This window comes from Impatiens glandulifera, chromosome 1 (genome assembly GCF_907164915.1).
Source record: "Impatiens glandulifera chromosome 1, dImpGla2.1, whole genome shotgun sequence".
Classification (NCBI taxonomy): domain Eukaryota; kingdom Viridiplantae; phylum Streptophyta; class Magnoliopsida; order Ericales; family Balsaminaceae; genus Impatiens; species Impatiens glandulifera.
In genome coordinates, this window is record NC_061862.1 from 145,358,601 (window position 1) to 145,376,109 (window position 17,509).

A 17,509-nucleotide genomic window follows, 5' to 3' on the forward strand; every position below is an offset into this window, starting at 1 on the left:
CCCACTGAATCATTGGGCTATAAGTATTTTTACATGTCAAATGATAAAATCATTATTTGTCGTCACGTCATCTTTGATGAGTCTCATTTTTCTTTTGTTGAAATTCAGTCCCCTCCACTCTCGTATTATTTAATCAATGATCCTTCATCACCACATGTGATTCATCATCAGTCTACACTTTCATCTCCACCTCCTTCTCCCGTCCATCCTCCCTCTTCTCTTCGACCGGTTACTCGAAGTCAGTGGGGGTATTTCGGCTCAAACATATTTTTAACCTTTTTTCTGCTAGGTCTATATCTCATTTACCTCGTAACCCTGTAGTTGACCTACAGGATCCAAATTGAAAGTTCGTCATTTAGGAAGAATTTAATGCTTTAATTGCTAATAAGACGTGGGAGTTGGTTCCCCGTCCAAGTGATGTTAATATTATTCGTTTTTTATGGCCTTACCCATAAAGACCGCGCTGATGGTTCTTTTGAGAGGCATAAAGCCCGTCTTATAGGTGATGAAAAAAATCAACAAGTTGGCATTGATTGTGGGGAGACTTTCAGTCCTGTTGTCAAACTGGCCACTATTTAGTTGGTCTTCCGTCTTGCCCTATCGAAGAAATGTCAATTCACCAACTTGATTTAAGAAATGCTTTTCTCCATAACACTTTTGATGATATTGTATACATGCATCAACCCCTTGGGTTTAGAGATTCCCCATTTCCTCATCATGTCTTTCGTTTGAAGAAATCATTGTATGGTTTGAAGTAGGCTCCTCGAGTTTGGAACAAACGTTTTACGGATTTTGTGTCCACACTTAGTTTTTTATAAACTATTTCAGATCACTCATTGTTTGTATTTTTTCAGGGTGAGAAATGACATTCTTGTTATTGTATGTTGATGATATAATATTGACGACATCCTCTAACTATCTCCACTTATTCTTCATCTCCAGCTTGAGTACAGAATTTGCTAGGAAGGATTTGGGTCTCTTGCATTATTTTTGGATATTTCGATAAGGCCTCATGCAAATGGTATGTTCCTCTCTCAATGAAAGTATGCGTATGAGATTATAGACCGTGCGAGTATGTCATCTTGTAAACCATCGACTACGCCGGTTGATATCACACCGAAACTTGGGGCTTCAGTCTCTTCTCATGTGTTAGATTCTTCTTTGTACCGCAGCTTGGCTGGTGCTCTACATTTGACATTTTCTCGTCCTAATATCACGTATGTTGTTCAACAGGTTTTTCTCTTCATGCATGATCCACGTGATGTACACATGGCAGCTCTAAGAGAATTATCTGATATATTCAAGGAACTCTTGATTTTGGCCTTCATTTGTCTTCATCCTCTATTGGATCCCTCTTGGCTACACTGATGCTGATTGGGGTTGGTGTCCAAACACACGTCGTTTGACGTCTGGCTACTGTGTCTTCTTGGGAGATAATCTAATCTCTTGGTCGGCTAAGCGCCAAACCACTTTGTCCTGTTCTAGTGTCGATGCTGAGTATCGGAGGATTACGAATGTGGTTTCGGAAACATGTTGGCTATAGAATTAACTCCTAGAACTTCATTGTTTGGTTCCCACCACTACTCTTGTTTACTGTGATAATATGAGTACGATTTATCTCTCCAGTAAACTCGTGCAGCACCAACGGACCAAGCACATTGAGATGGACATTCACTTTGTTCGTGAGAAGGTCTCACGCGGTCAAATTTGAATTCTTCATGTCCCATATCGCTTTCAACTTTTTGATATCTTCAAGAAGGGCTTTTGAGAGTTCTTTTTGAAGAATTTCAATCCAATCTCAGCATATATCGCCATCTGCTTCGATTGCGGAGTGTAATAAATTTAATGAGTTAATATTTTACTTGAGTTTTTCTATATATGGTTGGCCTAATTAATATATTAGAGATCTTTATATTAGAAATCTTTAAATTAGTTGTTAGATTAGTGAATCTCAATGTTATAATATTGTATATATACTTTACATTAATTTAAAATAAATAAGACAACGAATTCCTTTAAATTCAATTAATTAAAAATGCCTTAATTTTTTTTGAATGAATATTATAAGTATATATATATATATATATATATATATATATATATATATATATATATATATATATATATATATATATATATATATATATATATATATATATATATATATATATATATATATATATATATCAACCTACTTTTTGTGTGCACATCAAAATAAGTTTTATGATATTTTTTTTAACATTCAAAGAAAAATCTCATTATTTTATTTGATAATACTTGTGATATAATTGCATTCAAAGTTAACAATACCATTTTACATATACTAACCATTGTGTATTTTTAACAACTCAACAAATAATACAATAATGATAATAAATGGACAAAATAAAAGATACAAATGATTTTCATAAATCAATTCTTGACTTGTCAAACTAATTTAGAATAACAATCAAATGCAAATAATTTCAAATCAAGAGAAAATTTAGAATTCATATTTTAGTTTTCTAAACATTACTTTTAAAGCTTTAAAAAAACTTTAATTTCTTGAGATAGGAAACCTTGGATAAAAACAAAATGTATAATCTATTAAGTTGAATTTAGGGCTAATATCATGATCAAGACATTTAAATAGAATTAACGAATTAAATGAAGATATAAGTTTTTCTAAAATCCTATACTAGCGTCTTCTCAAAAATTGATTGATTTGAGTTGCAACATCAATTCAAATTAAAATATTAAAACACGCTCATATATAAAATATCCTCCTTGAACTTTCGTTTTTATTTAAAATTATATTGTTTAGCTCAATGTCGAGATAAACCTCGTTTTCAGTTAAAATAACTATATTTGTAATAAAGTATTCAACTTTCTAAAATCAATTAATTTGTGCTAAAAGATTAATATTAGTTTTTTAGCAATTTATTAGTTTACTCATTAATATTTATAACATATTAATCAAAAACTATAAATCAAATTGAAAACCAAGTCATGTATCAAAAAGAGACATTTTATTGCATTTGCATCAATGGCAAGAAATCCCATATATACATTGCTTCTAGTCAAAATTTACTAATCGTTTTAGGTCAAGAAACATGGTATTTTCGTTAAAATATCTAAACACTATGACATACCTCGAATAATAGCTTGGTGAATCTTTATACTATTCGTGTGGAGGTTGTGTTTTTCTCTACTATTTCCTTAAACATAATACGAAGGAGTATGCCTTATTATTATTCTTTAACTGAGAGGAGAGAATATCTTGAGAGGGGACCAACCTCCCTTAAATACACAAACAAACACTGTTTATTAAAATGTTTGTAGGCAAAATTTTATTTAAAATAAGATATGTGCCTTATTCTTACCTTTTAACACAAAAGCTAAAAAGAAAATGGGGATAAATTTGTGACCATTAATGATGATTCCACCTGGACCCTGGTTCAATTCAATGATGTTTGAAAATGAATGGTAGAGATAAGAAATGGACCTATATGCAATATGAGGTCCAATTTTAAGTGCAATTATTTATTTTACATAAACATAATATATAGAATTGAAAAATAGTATAGGGCCCAATATACAACCTATTTACATTTATTTTTTAATTTTGTTATTGAAGTGGGCCAACACTTTACAACCCCACCCCTTATTTACCCAATATATACTGCCATCTCTATTTATTTATTTTTATTTATTTATTTTGCTAAAAATCCAACACCCAGAATTTAGAAGTGGTATGCGGTTTGACACAGAAAATGTATTGGCGATATTATATATTTAATTGTGTTTATATTGTTTGAAATATAATTTGGGTGAAATTGGGACGGGGTGGGGATACAAATACTATCTCCGATCAATTACCGGTCAAACCGGAAAAAAACCTTCTCAAAAAAGACAATTCGGTCCGTTATTGCGGGACGGTTTCAAATTATCATTAGTTAACCGGCTAGTTTTATTCCAAAATTTTTGTTATCTCAAAATTTAATAATTATTGGATTTTATAAATTTTAACAGCGCATTATTTGTATGTTCTAAATAATATAAATTACATGTTTTATTTCTTAAACTATGGTTGCAGATTATTAAAAAAAAAATCTTTTTTCTTTTTGGTGATATAAATAAAAGAGACCTTATATTGGTTGGAAAATAAAATGTTAATTTTTTTCAAACATATTATTTTATTACAATTTCTGTCAAAATCAAAATAAATTTTAAAATGGTTTTTTTATTGGTATAATATTGTTTTTTTGAATAATAATACATATTTTTTTTAGAACATGATCCAGATTACGAGTATCTTCTTTGGTCTTGACAAAGTAATAATCACATAATTTCGATATTCATCTATTCATAACTTATAAGTTGATAGAATGGTAATAGAATAGTTTTTAATGATACTTTGTTTTATTTGAGAAATAATGAGTAATAATTTATATTTATATATTTTTTTGGAACAATTGTTTTGATTTTTGTTTTAATAAATAAAAAGGTTAGTCCTTATCTAAAAGGAAAAAGAAAAATTAATTTATTTAGTTAAGTGAACATAGCAATGGGTCACCTTGCCTTGGATTGTGGAAGACTAACCCTCAAGGAAATTGGACATTTTGAACTTATTAATTTATATGTCTCAAATAATAATTTGTGGCCTATTTTTTATGGTTGAATATGACATGACATCAACTAAATGACAACATTAGCATTCAGATTCAACATTTTCTTTGTTTCCCATTTTATTGAAATGCTTTTAAAATTAGAAAATCTTATAAGAATAATGTTGTCTTGTTTAAATCATTAGATAATACTCTCTTCTGGAAGTTTTATCTTTTTATCCACGTTTTCGTAGTCTCAATCGGTATAGGATACAACCACAAGTATGACGTTATTCTAATAATTAAAAGCATTCTCCGAGAGCATTGTAATTGTTTTCGTTAATTATTAAAAGCATTTTCCGAGAGCGTTAGCGCTGCTCTCGGAAATAGAAAATAGTCATTTCCGAGAGCTTTAATTGCTCTAGGTTATAATTTATCTCCGAGGATTTTAGATTCTCTCAAAAATGTTTTTTTTTCACCGACAACATTATCACCGAGACGCGGAGAGGGCGTTTATCACTCTCAGTGAGTTCTTTCACCGAAGGCATATAGCCTTTCTTCGAAAGTTTTTGCCTTTTTAATAAACATTTTTTTACTAGTGAATGACATGCAAACCGATGTTGAAATTCTCGAACCCGAGTTTTTTCGCAAAACCTTTATACAAAAGGATTTTTCCGGGAGTTACACTATGCGAATCTTTATACTATTCGTGTGGAGGTTGTGTTTTTCTCTATTATTTCTTTAATTAGATACTCGAAGAGTATGCCTTATTATTCTTCTTTAACGGAGAGGAGAGAGTAACTTGTGAGGGGGCAACTTCCCTTAAATAATAAAACAAACACAGTCTATTAGAATGTTTGTAGGCCGAAATTTATTTTAAAAGCCCATAATTGAAACCATGTAAATGATGTTAAATACGATATGTGCCTTATTATCCCATGCTAAAAAGAAAATGGGGATAAATTTGTGACCATTAATGATGATTCCACCTGGACACTGGCTCAATTCAATGATGTTTGAAATTGAATGGTAGAGATAAGAAACGGACCTATATGCAAGATGAGGTCCAATTTTAAGTACAATTATTTATTTTACATAAACATAATATATAGAATTGAAAAATAGTATAGGGCCAATATACAACCTATTTACATTTATTTTCTAATTTTGTTGTTGGAGTTGGCCTACAATTTACAACCCCAACTAGGGATGGCAATGGGGTGATTTGGAGCGAATGTATTTACCTTCGCATTCCTATTTTACTTTGGAATTTGTTTTGCTATCATCATCGTCCCGTTTGGTTTCAGGGCGGGCACCGTTTATATCATATTTTCTAAAAAAATTATATAATAAAATTATATAAACGGTTTTTTTAATATAATATATATATGATAATTATTGAAAATTTATATTATTATAAAAAAAATAAACTTAAAACTTTTATAAAATATATTTTATAAAAAAATAAATTTAAAACTTTTATGTTTATAATTAAATAAATATATTTAATTATGTTTATAGTGTTCGGGGCATAATTATGGTGAGATCGGGACGGGTCGGAGAGGGAGACACAAATATCATCCCTGCCTCATTCCCAGTCAACTACCGGTCAAACTGGGGGAAAACCGCCCCAAACGGGACAATTCGATTTGGTTATCACGGAACGGTTTCAAATTGTCATCCTTATCCCACCCCTTATTTACCCAATATATACTGCCATCTCTATTTATTTATTTATTTATTTATTTATTTTGCTAAAAATCTAATACCCAAAATTTGGGAGTGGTGTCACTTAGGGATGGTAATAGGGCGGCGGTTCGGGGCGGGGAATGCATTTATCATTTCCGCTCCATTGTACTTCCGGAATTTCTTTTACTACCGTCTCCACCCCGTTCAGTTTCCAGAAATCTCCGTGGGGTACCATTTATACAATATTGTCTAAAAACAAATAAAATTATATAAACGAATTTTTTAATATAATATATATTAAAAATTTATATTATTATAAATTAATAAACAAAACTCTCATAAAATATAGCGAATATATAAATATATTGATAGTTTTATTCCAACTATTTTGTTATCTCTAAATTTAATCATTATTGGATTTTAGAAATTTTAACATCACATTATTTTTATGTTCTAGATAATATAAATTATATGTTTTATTTCTTAAACTTTGGATGCAAATTATTAACAAACCTTTTTTATTTTGGTGATATGAATAGAAGAGACCTTAAATCGGCTGTAAAATAAAATGTTATTTTTTTCAAACATATTATTTTATTACAATTACAATTCCCGTCAAAAATCAAAATAATATTTAAAACTGTTTTTTTATTGGTATAATATTGTATTTTGAATAGTAATACATATCTTTTTTTTTAGAACATAATACAGTATTCCAGTTTACTTAGTATCTTCTTTGGTTTATTTGACATAGTAATAATCACATAATTTCGATCTTCATATATTATGAGAAACAAATTGGATCATAAATTCAAAACAATATTAAGAAATTCTAAGTACAATTAAATTTTAACTCAAACTTATAATAAGTCCAATGAAAAATAAAAACGATTTTATATTTAATTTAGAGATTATGGTTATAAACAGGGTCGGCCCTAGGGTAAGCTCGGCCAGCCCTCGGGCTAGGGCAGCCCACTCTTTAGGGCAGCTCATTTGTTAAAAATATCAAAATATTTAATTATATGTATTGTAGTTTTAAATATAAATGGTTATACCTTGGTAGTTCAAGATATGCATTTAAAGTTTCAATATGGTTATGGGTTCAAATCTCACTAAAAATGAATTGTTTTTATCAATTTTTAAAAACTAGACTTAAGGCAACAAAAAAGTATATCGAACTTTTTCTACCGAGGCTAGGGCAACCCAAACTTCGGGGCCGACTCTGGTTATAAATATAATTTAATTACTAAGTGCAAAATATGAAACAAAATTGTTAACTCTATTCATAACTCATAAGTTGTTAGAATGGTAATAGAATAGTTTTTAATGATACTTTGTTTTATTTGAGAAATAATGAGTAATAATTTATATTTTTTTTGTAGGAACATTTTTTTGTTTAATAAATAAAAGGTTAGTCCTTATCTAAAAGAAAAAAGGAAAAATAATTTATTTAGTTAAATGAACATAGCAATGGGTCACCTTGCCTTGGATTGTGGAAGACCGTTGACTGACCCTCAAGGAAATTGGACATTTTGAACTTATTAATTTATATGTCTCAAATAATAATTTGTGGCCTATTTTCTATGGTTGACTATGACATGACATTAACTAAATGACAACATTAGCATTCAGATTCAACATTTTGTTTATCATTTTATTGAAATGCTTTTAAAATTAGAAAATTTTATAAGAATAGTGTTGTCTTGTTTAAATCATTAGATAATACTTTCTTCTTGAAATTTTATCTTCTTATCCACGTTTTCGTAGTCTCAATCGGCAACAGATACAACAAAGTGATGACGTTATTTTAGTTTTCATATTGTTTACATATCATTTATTTGATATTATAGCTAAAATCGAAAAAATATTTCGAGTATTCAATTAATTATTTTGTCACCGATCAAAAATTTAACTAGAAATAAGACACGTTGAGGGAGAAACCATCAAATGACAATTACAATCCGAATCTTCTGCTATCGATTCTCGTGTTCCCCTGTTGCGGACCAATCAAATTGCAGCATTATTATTATATTAATAAATCAATCTGGGTAGGAGAGGGGGAGGGAGAATCCGGAATTCGGGTTTCATTCCGGGTTCACCCTAGACGCCGTTAACGGAATGGCCAGTTAACGTACGGAATTAATATAATCAATCTGAGAAGTGATCTTCGCTGGAGCATATGAATATTATATTATTTTCGTACGTTAACTGGCCATTCCGTTAACGGCGTCTAGGATGAACCCGAAATGAAACCCGGATTCCGGATTCTCCCTCCCCTCTCCTACCCAGATTAATTTATTAATATAATAATAATGCTGAAATTTGATTGGTCCGCAACAGGGGAACACGGGAATCGATAACAGAAGATCCGGATTATTATAATAGGAGACTAACTAGCTCAAATTTTGGAGACAAAATCTCTAAAGCAAATAAGAATATTAAAAAATGGAATACAAATTCTTAAGTTGAAAAAAAAGAAAAAAAACTTAATTAAGAATAGAATTGAAACCTAAATAATTAGATTTGAAACCTAAAAATTGAGAAACAAGACGAATACATTGCTTAGTGTTTGAAATTTCAAAAAAGCTCAATTTAATAACCAAGAAGATATTTGTGATTGTATTTATTACTAAACTAAGCTTGTTCGGTTTGGGGTTATTTTAAAAATCTAGAGAGAGAAAAAAATAATGATTGGTGATAATTTTGAGGAGGTGATGATTATTTTTGGTAAAAAGACTTAAAGGGTATTAATATATATAAATAAAATAAAAAATAATAATTTAAAATAGAGAGTATTTTAGTATTTTGGTTAATGATTTGAGTGATGTAATGGATAAAAAATGGTGAAGTGATATTTAATTTTGTATGAATTTTTTTAAAAACCTATACCGAACAAGGGCCATGAGTTCTCCACAATTATATTTATATTTAATTTATATATATATTATATTTAAACAAATAATTGGATTTAAAAGAATATTATATAATCATTCAACTTTATTATTTAATAATAAAACTTATATAGTCTAGGTTTCTTTTTTTATCTCTTGACTATTACACACCCTTCCATTGATTTTGTCAATGATGGACATAGACTCATAACCAATGTAAAGTTTGAATTCCAATATGAAATTATTTTGTTTTTAAATTTGAATTTAAAATTTAATATTTAACATTATCTGAAACTCTTTCTTGGTTTACTTCTAATAGTTTGATCTTGGGGAATCTTATTTTAGTCGAAGAATAAACTAGCTATTTGGAATATTATGTATATCTTTAACGACGGCAGGTTAAAATTTTTTGACATCACTTTTCTACTTATATATGCTTGTTCAAATTTATCCAACCATTGGTTAAACGTGTGGTTATTAGAATGAGAAAGTTAATGCACAATTTTTCGTGCTTTCCTCCGTTGTTGCTCTCGTATTAGGTTAACTAACGGAAAAAAGACTTAGCTTTATTTATTATTGAAGTGTCGTTTATGATGATATTTTTATTACCGATGCATATATGAAAGTGACATCATTATTAGTAAATGCATATCATGCTTTGGGACGCTGGAGACAACTCCTCACATTTTTCTACATTGTCCTTTGTATTAAAGATTTGATGGCTCTTGTGGACCTCGCTAATTCAAAATTAGTCTTTTTTTAATTCGATCCAAGGTGATCTGGAAATATGATTATGACTCTATAAGATATTTTAGATTAACAAGAAATTGATAACAATCTTGATCGTTTTGTGGTTAGCTATCTCACTCAAGAGTAATAGAAGTTTTTTTCGAGAGTCTCGTGTGTACGGTCTTAAGCATAAATCTATGATTATCTCGGTTGTTAATATTGTTGTGTTCATGCCTATTTATTCTTTTGACTTGTGACTTTTTGACCTAAAGACTTTTTATTGATATTTTTGAATGAATTTCTCGTAAAATAAAAATAGAAGAAATGCACAAGGATAATGAAGGATATATATATATGAGGCGTTTACATTTGTTGAAGAGGTAATCATTTTATATTATAAATTAAAGATAAGAGAATTGAATAAGAAATAATTTAGAGTTTGAATGCAGTTTATATTATGTCTTACGGGACATTAAATAAAAATTACATATATTATTTTAAAGATTTTATTAATCTAAATATAATTTATGATTTTTTTTTAATTCTCAAGAGTGATGACGAACTTTCTTCCTTCAATTAATTAAGACGGATGATATGTTGGAAATTTTTGTAGAGAATAACGTGACATTTCATGGGGTGTAATAAAAATTTAAAAATTATGTTTCTTATTAGATTTTCAATACATTTATAAAATAAAACACATTATTCCTTGTAACAATTCCCTACATAATAATTTCTTACATGTATAATTTATTTGGACTTTGTTTTCTTTGAATTTTTTAAAAAACTCATCCAAAATCAATTTTCCAATCAATTATTTCTCAACAATTACATCAATCATTTCATTAATTAAAATACTAAAATACCTTATATTTTAAATTATTATTTTTTATTTTATTCATATATATATTAATACCCTTTAAGTCTTTTTACCAAAAATAATCATCACCTCCTCAAAAGTATCACCAATCATTACTTTTTTTCTCTCTACGTTTTTTCAAAAACTCTAATCCGAACAAGGTCTTGAGTAAGAAGTTCCATATAAATATCAATTTTAATTAATACAAAATAATATTGAAAAAATCAAAAAATTTAACTAAAATTTTAAATATTAAATAGTACAAATTTGTAAAGATTAAATTTTAATCAAGATATTCAATAATTATGCAATTTTACGGTGACTTAAAAAATGAGCTCATTTGATTTCCATAACGACGAGTGATGTAGGAGAACAAGTCACAATGAAATGTCTCAAGGTGTCTCAAGGTTGGTAAGTAACGTCGAAATTATTATTACCAAATAATAATACATTATCTACATCGAGAAATTTAAAAAAAAAAACATAAGAGAATACTTATAAAATTGTGTCCAAATTAATCTAGTTTGTAAAAATAAAAATGATGCATTTTCCGATACAACTAGAAAATCATCTGAATATATGACTTTTCAATTTGAAGAGGTTGATAGTTGATTTTCTTAATTTAAACCCCTATAATTTTTGTATTCTTTTATATATCTTTGAATAGTATTTAAAGTCAAACATTCTGATGCTAGTTTTCTATATTATAAAATAAATTAATTAAAAAAAATGTTATGTTAATAGACCTTGTTTTCAGCTTATTTCCTGAACATGAGGAGTCGGCTATTTGTGCTTTATCTTCTTTCTCTTCTTATCATTTTCTTAATTATTTATTTGGTCAATAATTTGTTTTAATTTTAAAAAATAAAAAGTGGGAGGAAAGTGTTCAGACGCAAGCACATGATGAAAATGGAATTCTTTTTCAATCCTTTATATTTGGATATTCCTTCTTTCTTTTTTCTAATTCATTACCTTCTTAAGAACTCTACATCTAATTAAATGTTTCAAATAATTGATCAATTTTGATATTTTTTTAAATATATGAACATACACTATCAATAATCATGTTTTTAAACCAATTTTATTATTAATCAAGTAAAATTAACTATAAAAAAATAATTAAAATAATTGAAAATATGAAATTAATACCTATCTATAAAAGTTTCTATCATTTTAGTTAATATATTTTGAGCTATAATATTTCGATTTTTAATATATCAAAACCAAATATTTTTGTTTGAATTGGATTGATATAGTTAAGACTATCAAAATAATTGGCGTTATAAACTCGTAAAATCTAGTGAAATCTTAAGATTTTAATTTAAAAAAAAAAATAGTTATATATTATTATTATTATTATTTATAATTAAGAATTTTATACTTAGTCAATTTTAAAATTTTTATATTTAAATATAAAATTAATTAAATAATACTATAAAAAAATATATTTGCAAAACTAATTATATTAATTTATTAATTTAAATAAATAATATTTTATTTTTAATTTATGGATTTTTTTTTTAACAATTAGTAGTATGGCCGTAGAAGTTTAAACTTTTGCCCTCTTGTTGGTTGTGAATCTTATTATCATAAATTTAAAATGGTAAGAGTTACTTAAAATGATATATCATAAATTTAAAATGGTAAGAGTTACTTAAAATGATACCGTTATAAAATTGTAAGATTCAAGATTTTGAATCGGATTAAATATATCAGATTTTGAATCGTTAGATTAAATATAATGGGAGTTATAAAAGATCTGATTAGCATGATTATATTAGAAGAAAAAGAAAGCAAAATTGAGTTTTATATTAGTTAATGAAAAATAACATCTGGCTTTAAATATAATAAAGGAATAATAAACGACATATTCTTTCTCATAACGTGCAATCGGTGTGAAAAAAAAATTAAAAAAAATAATAGACTTTCAAAAGTTCCCACCTCAAATTATATATATATATATATATATATGATCATATTACCATAAGAACAAGATCATATATAGAGAGAGAGAGAGAAACATGGGTTTAAACAAATTACTAACGTTTTTATGTCTATTATTCTTCCTATTTGTCTTAGTTTCTCCATCTCCCATCTTATTGCAGGTATTATTTAAATTAATATAACTTTAATTCATTCATTCATAATAATTACTAACTAACTAATCATCTTATATAATTAATCAGGGATTTAATTGGGATTCAAGCTCTAAACAAGGAGGATGGTACAATTATCTAATCAATACCGTGCCGGAATTATCCACCGCCGGCATCACTCACGTTTGGCTCCCACCTCCTTCTCAATCCGTCGCACCTCAAGGATATATGCCAGGAAGACTCTACGATTTAGACGTTTCCAAATATGGAAACAAATCCCAACTCAAATCTCTAATCGCAGCTCTCCATCACAAAGGAATTAAGTCAATTGCAGACATAGTTATCAACCATAGAACTGCTGAAAAACAGGATTCCCGTGGAATATGGTGCATATTCGAAGGAGGAACACCCGACAACCGTCTCGACTGGGGACCGCATTACATCTGTCGGGACGATACTAAGTACTCAGACGGGACTGGGAATCTTGACACTGGTGGAGACTTTGAGCCAGCACCTGATATTGATCATTTAAATCTGAGAGTTCAGACAGAGTTATCAGATTGGATGAATTGGCTCAAGACTGATGTTGGGTTTGATGGATGGAGATTTGATTATGTTAGGGGATATTCAGCTGAAATAACGGGGGTTTATATGAAGAATACTTTGCCGGATTTCGCGGTTGGGGAGTATTGGGATGGGCTTTTGTATAAGGATGGGAAGTTGGAGTTTAATCAGGATGATCATAGGAATAGGTTGAATCAATGGGTGAAATCTGCTGGTGGGATTGTTAATGCTTTTGATTTTACCACTAAAGGTGTTCTTCAGGCTGCGGTTTTGGGAGAGTTATGGAGGATGAAGGATTCGAATGGTAATCCTCCTGGTTTGATCGGGGTTTCGCCTGGAAATGCTGTGAGTTTTGTAGATAATCATGATACGGGTGGGACACAGAATCAATGGCCGTTTCCATCTAATAAGGTTATGATTGGATATGTTTATATCCTAACTCATCCTGGAATCCCATCTGTGGTAAACTTTCTTCATCCAATTTCAACCAATTCGAATTTGAATACTGTCTAATTTTCTTCATCTTATAAGTCTAATTGATTTGTAGTTCTACGACCATTTCTTCGATTGGGGACTGAAGGAGGCGATTACAAAGCTGATTGCTATTAGGAACAGGAATGGGATCAACCCGAATAGCAAAGTTCGCATTTTGGCTGCGGAATCAGATCTATATATGGCTAATATCGATGATGGTAAGATCATCATGAAGATCGGATCTAAACTTGATCTGGGGAATCTACTTCCTCCAAATTATCATGTTTCGATATCTGGTACCGACTATTGTGTATGGGAAAGGAGTTCTTAGAAGAGTTCTTTAACATATCCTATGTGTGTATTCTATAAAAGAACTGCATCAGGCAATAATATGTAGCAAATAAAATCTCAAATCTGTTTTATTATTCTCTCTGTAATACGTTTATAAGGTATTTGGGTAAATAATAAATGAAATTTCACTTTAAGAAAGTGTAAGAAGAACCTGGTTTATCTGCATCATTTCTTGCTGGATTTCTTCTTGGCCAAGAACGTGAACAGCCGTGGGATGAGAGATTTCTTCTTTTTCTTGGCGGATTTCACTTCAATGGATGAATCAGTATCAGTTTCGGTACCAGTTCCAGATCCGACTAAACCTGCATTCTGTTTCGTAGTTGTCATCAGCCTCATTGGGCTTCCTTCTGGTTCTTTATCGCATTTTCTATATCTTGTTTGCTCATTCCTCCACTCTCTTAATTCTTGTTCTACCCCTAGCTTACCCTCCTTAGCTTCGTCGGCCTTGTGCAAAGTTAAATATAGATTCTCCTTTTGCTTAGACAATTCAAGATTGACATCTTCAAGTTTCCTTAAAGCTTCCTCTTCGGATTGCTTGGCTGTTTCAATCTCGGAAATGGCTGAGGTTATCTTAATGTTAGCTTCTTCCTCAGCACCGTAGGCTTGTTTGCTGAGCTGATAATACTCCTCTAACGAAATCATCACAGCAGTTGATGAATCCTTACCCTGAGCAGCCCATTCACTCTCTTTTAAAGCTCTAATGGCTGCAAAAGCCAACTTCTCAGAAACCCTTGAAGCTTCTATCTCTTTCTGAACTGCTACAAGTTTAGCCTCCATAGAACTTGCAGCTAACTTAGCTTCCTCTGCTTCTTCCTTCGCTCTGTGGAACTCCTCGCGAGCCGATTGCGCGAGCGATTTGGCTTGTTCGGCTTCCTGAGTTGCTTCCTGTAACAGCTTCGGAAGCTCCACCATTTCTGTTTTTCCTTCTTTCCCTTTGGAATTAGCATTAGCAACTTGTGTATTCATTCTTCTCAGCTCGGCTTCCAGAGAAACAACTGCTTTAGATGCTTCCTCTTCTCTTTTCTTAACGGAGACGAGTTCTGATTTTTCTCTCTCGACCTCGACATTTAACGATGCTGCCGCCATCTTCAAGCAATTTACTTCGGCAGTTACTCTCTGCGTGTTGAGCTTCAACTCTCCCATGTCCATGTTTTCATGTGTTTTATTTCCTCCTTCATGGTTCTGCTTCAGTTTTGATTCCATATAAGATCCCAATTGGGCTTTTAAGTTGTCTAGTTGAGCTGTAGAAGAGTTTAGTTTTGCTTTCAGGTCTTTGGATTTTGAAATCCGATTGTTTAATGTTTCTAGTTCATCTTCCACCTGCTTTAGCTCCTTCTCCCAGTTGAGATTATCTTGCTCTCTGACAACTTCCGTAGCGATTCTTTGCTCCTCGGCTTCCAAATGGGCTGCCTGAACAGTTTCCAACGATTCCTTTGCGGAAATAAGCTCAATTGTCAGTTCTTCTATCGTCCTCTCAACCTCTTTCGATGTGGAGACAGCTTCCTCGGCTTTCTTGACTGCTAAGTCTCGATTGGTTTCCAAAGCTTGGTAATCTTTAAGGAGAACTTCTATTTCAGATTTGACGGCAGCCAGGTCTGAAACAGCAGTTTGGTGTCGAGCTTGGGCAACTTCGAGCTGTGCCTTGGCTGCAAAGCTGACATCACCTGCTATCCCTTTTTGGATCTCTTCAACTCTTAGCTTGGCAAGCTCTGAATCCTGTTTAGCTTGATGCTCTTCTCTTTTAGCTGTATCGAGATTCAGTTTCAGCTCTTCGATTAATCTGTTTGTAGTTTCTAGTTCCTTCACCACTTTGATTTTAGCTTCTTCAGCATCCTTGGATTGCTGCTTATATATCGGGATTTCTTCCTGTGTCTTTAGAAGCTCTTGTTCCATAAGCTTTTGTCTCTACACGACCCACATAAGAACATACATATCTAAGATCATTTTCAACACAGAAATGAGACATTATGAAATATACCTCAACAGTTTGAGCTCTATGAGCCTTCCAATCAACAATTCCTCCAAATTTAGTAACAGCCGCCTTAACAGATTCAATGGGAGTTCCTGTATCAATAATGGATTTGCATCTTTCCAATTTTGGAACACCTGAGGTAACATCTTGTTTATCCGGAGATTGAATAGATCTTGAGGTATTAATTTGCAGATGAGAAACCGAAAGAGGAAGATCGAGTGACTGCAGCATTTCATCCTTTGGAAAAGCATCCAGCATTGATGATGATGATTCTTCTTCTATTGTTTCTAATTGACATGAAACCTCATTTTCATCTTTTGGAGGTTCAATAGCCAAGGCAAACGAGTCATCATCGTCTATAATAGATGATTGAGAATTCTTCACATCCTCCATACCTAGCAAGCTAGGATACCTGAATCAATTTTCTCAAACAGCTTAATTCAATAACAAAGTCTAGATTCGGAATCATGAAAAGCTTTCTTCTAGGTCTAATTACAACAACATTGTATAATGAGATTAGACGAACCGTGAATCGAGGGAAAAGAAAGGTTGAGATGCGGAAATGGAGACGATGTCTCGATGAGACTGGCTGAATGCCAAGGTTAACATAAGAAGTGAATCATCAAGAATCTGAAGATGGCGAACCAAATTGAAGCTGCAGTTTTCTCTCTTTCTTCCTCTTTCGAAATTGAATCCCCTGGTTTGAAATTTTGGGTCGAAATCCAAAATCTCATTAGCGTGTTTCTTGTATTTGAGTTTTCTTTGGACGCCCCAGAAATATTCTTGGCGTTGTTGGAATGCTTATGGCCATAACAGCTTAGATGTGGCGCTGGTGAAGACCCTCCAATGGATTATATCATTTCTACCAAAATTAAATAAATATATCCAAACATATTTTTCAAATAATTTTATATCTAATTCAATTATCAAAATATTAGAATATTGCCACATTTATATTTATATTTATATTTATATTTATATTTATATATATATATATATATATATATATATATATATTACATATTAAGTTTGACAAACTTTTGATATTACATCAAATATCGTTCAAAAAAATTAATAGAAGATTTATCTCCTATATTGAATTTGAATTACTCGCGAAAATTCTACGACACAGAATAATTTTTTTTTAAATGTTATAACTCGTTAAATAATTAGACATTTTGGTGAATTGACTAAACCATTCTGATCATACTTATCATGCTTACATTTGATTAGAGATGATAATTGTGCAGATCGGGACGGGAAATTTCCTGTCTTATTTTAGTCAAGAATTTTTTTAA

At 30.7% G+C, this 17,509-nt stretch overlaps 2 protein-coding genes across 2 annotated transcripts; one reads left to right on the top strand and one right to left on the bottom strand.

Moving 5' to 3' along the window:
- The first annotated feature begins 12,769 nt into the window (after positions 1 to 12,769).
- LOC124920025 (alpha-amylase) lies at positions 12,770 to 14,323 on the top strand. Its single transcript, XM_047460413.1, has 3 exons — positions 12,770 to 12,859; positions 12,941 to 13,876; positions 13,962 to 14,323. The coding sequence occupies exons 1-3, from the start codon at positions 12,776 to 12,778 to the stop codon at positions 14,217 to 14,219; spliced, it is 1,278 nt and encodes a 425-aa protein (XP_047316369.1). The 5' UTR covers positions 12,770 to 12,775; the 3' UTR covers positions 14,220 to 14,323.
- On the bottom strand, positions 14,281 to 17,037 carry LOC124920024 (protein WEAK CHLOROPLAST MOVEMENT UNDER BLUE LIGHT 1-like). Its single transcript, XM_047460411.1, has 3 exons — positions 16,738 to 17,037; positions 16,218 to 16,623; positions 14,281 to 16,144 (listed from the first exon to the last, which is right to left on the bottom strand). Exons 1-3 carry the CDS (start codon positions 16,818 to 16,820, stop codon positions 14,405 to 14,407), a joined length of 2,229 nt encoding a protein of 742 aa, XP_047316367.1. The 5' UTR covers positions 16,821 to 17,037; the 3' UTR covers positions 14,281 to 14,404.
- Positions 17,038 to 17,509: the final 472 nt, after the last annotated feature.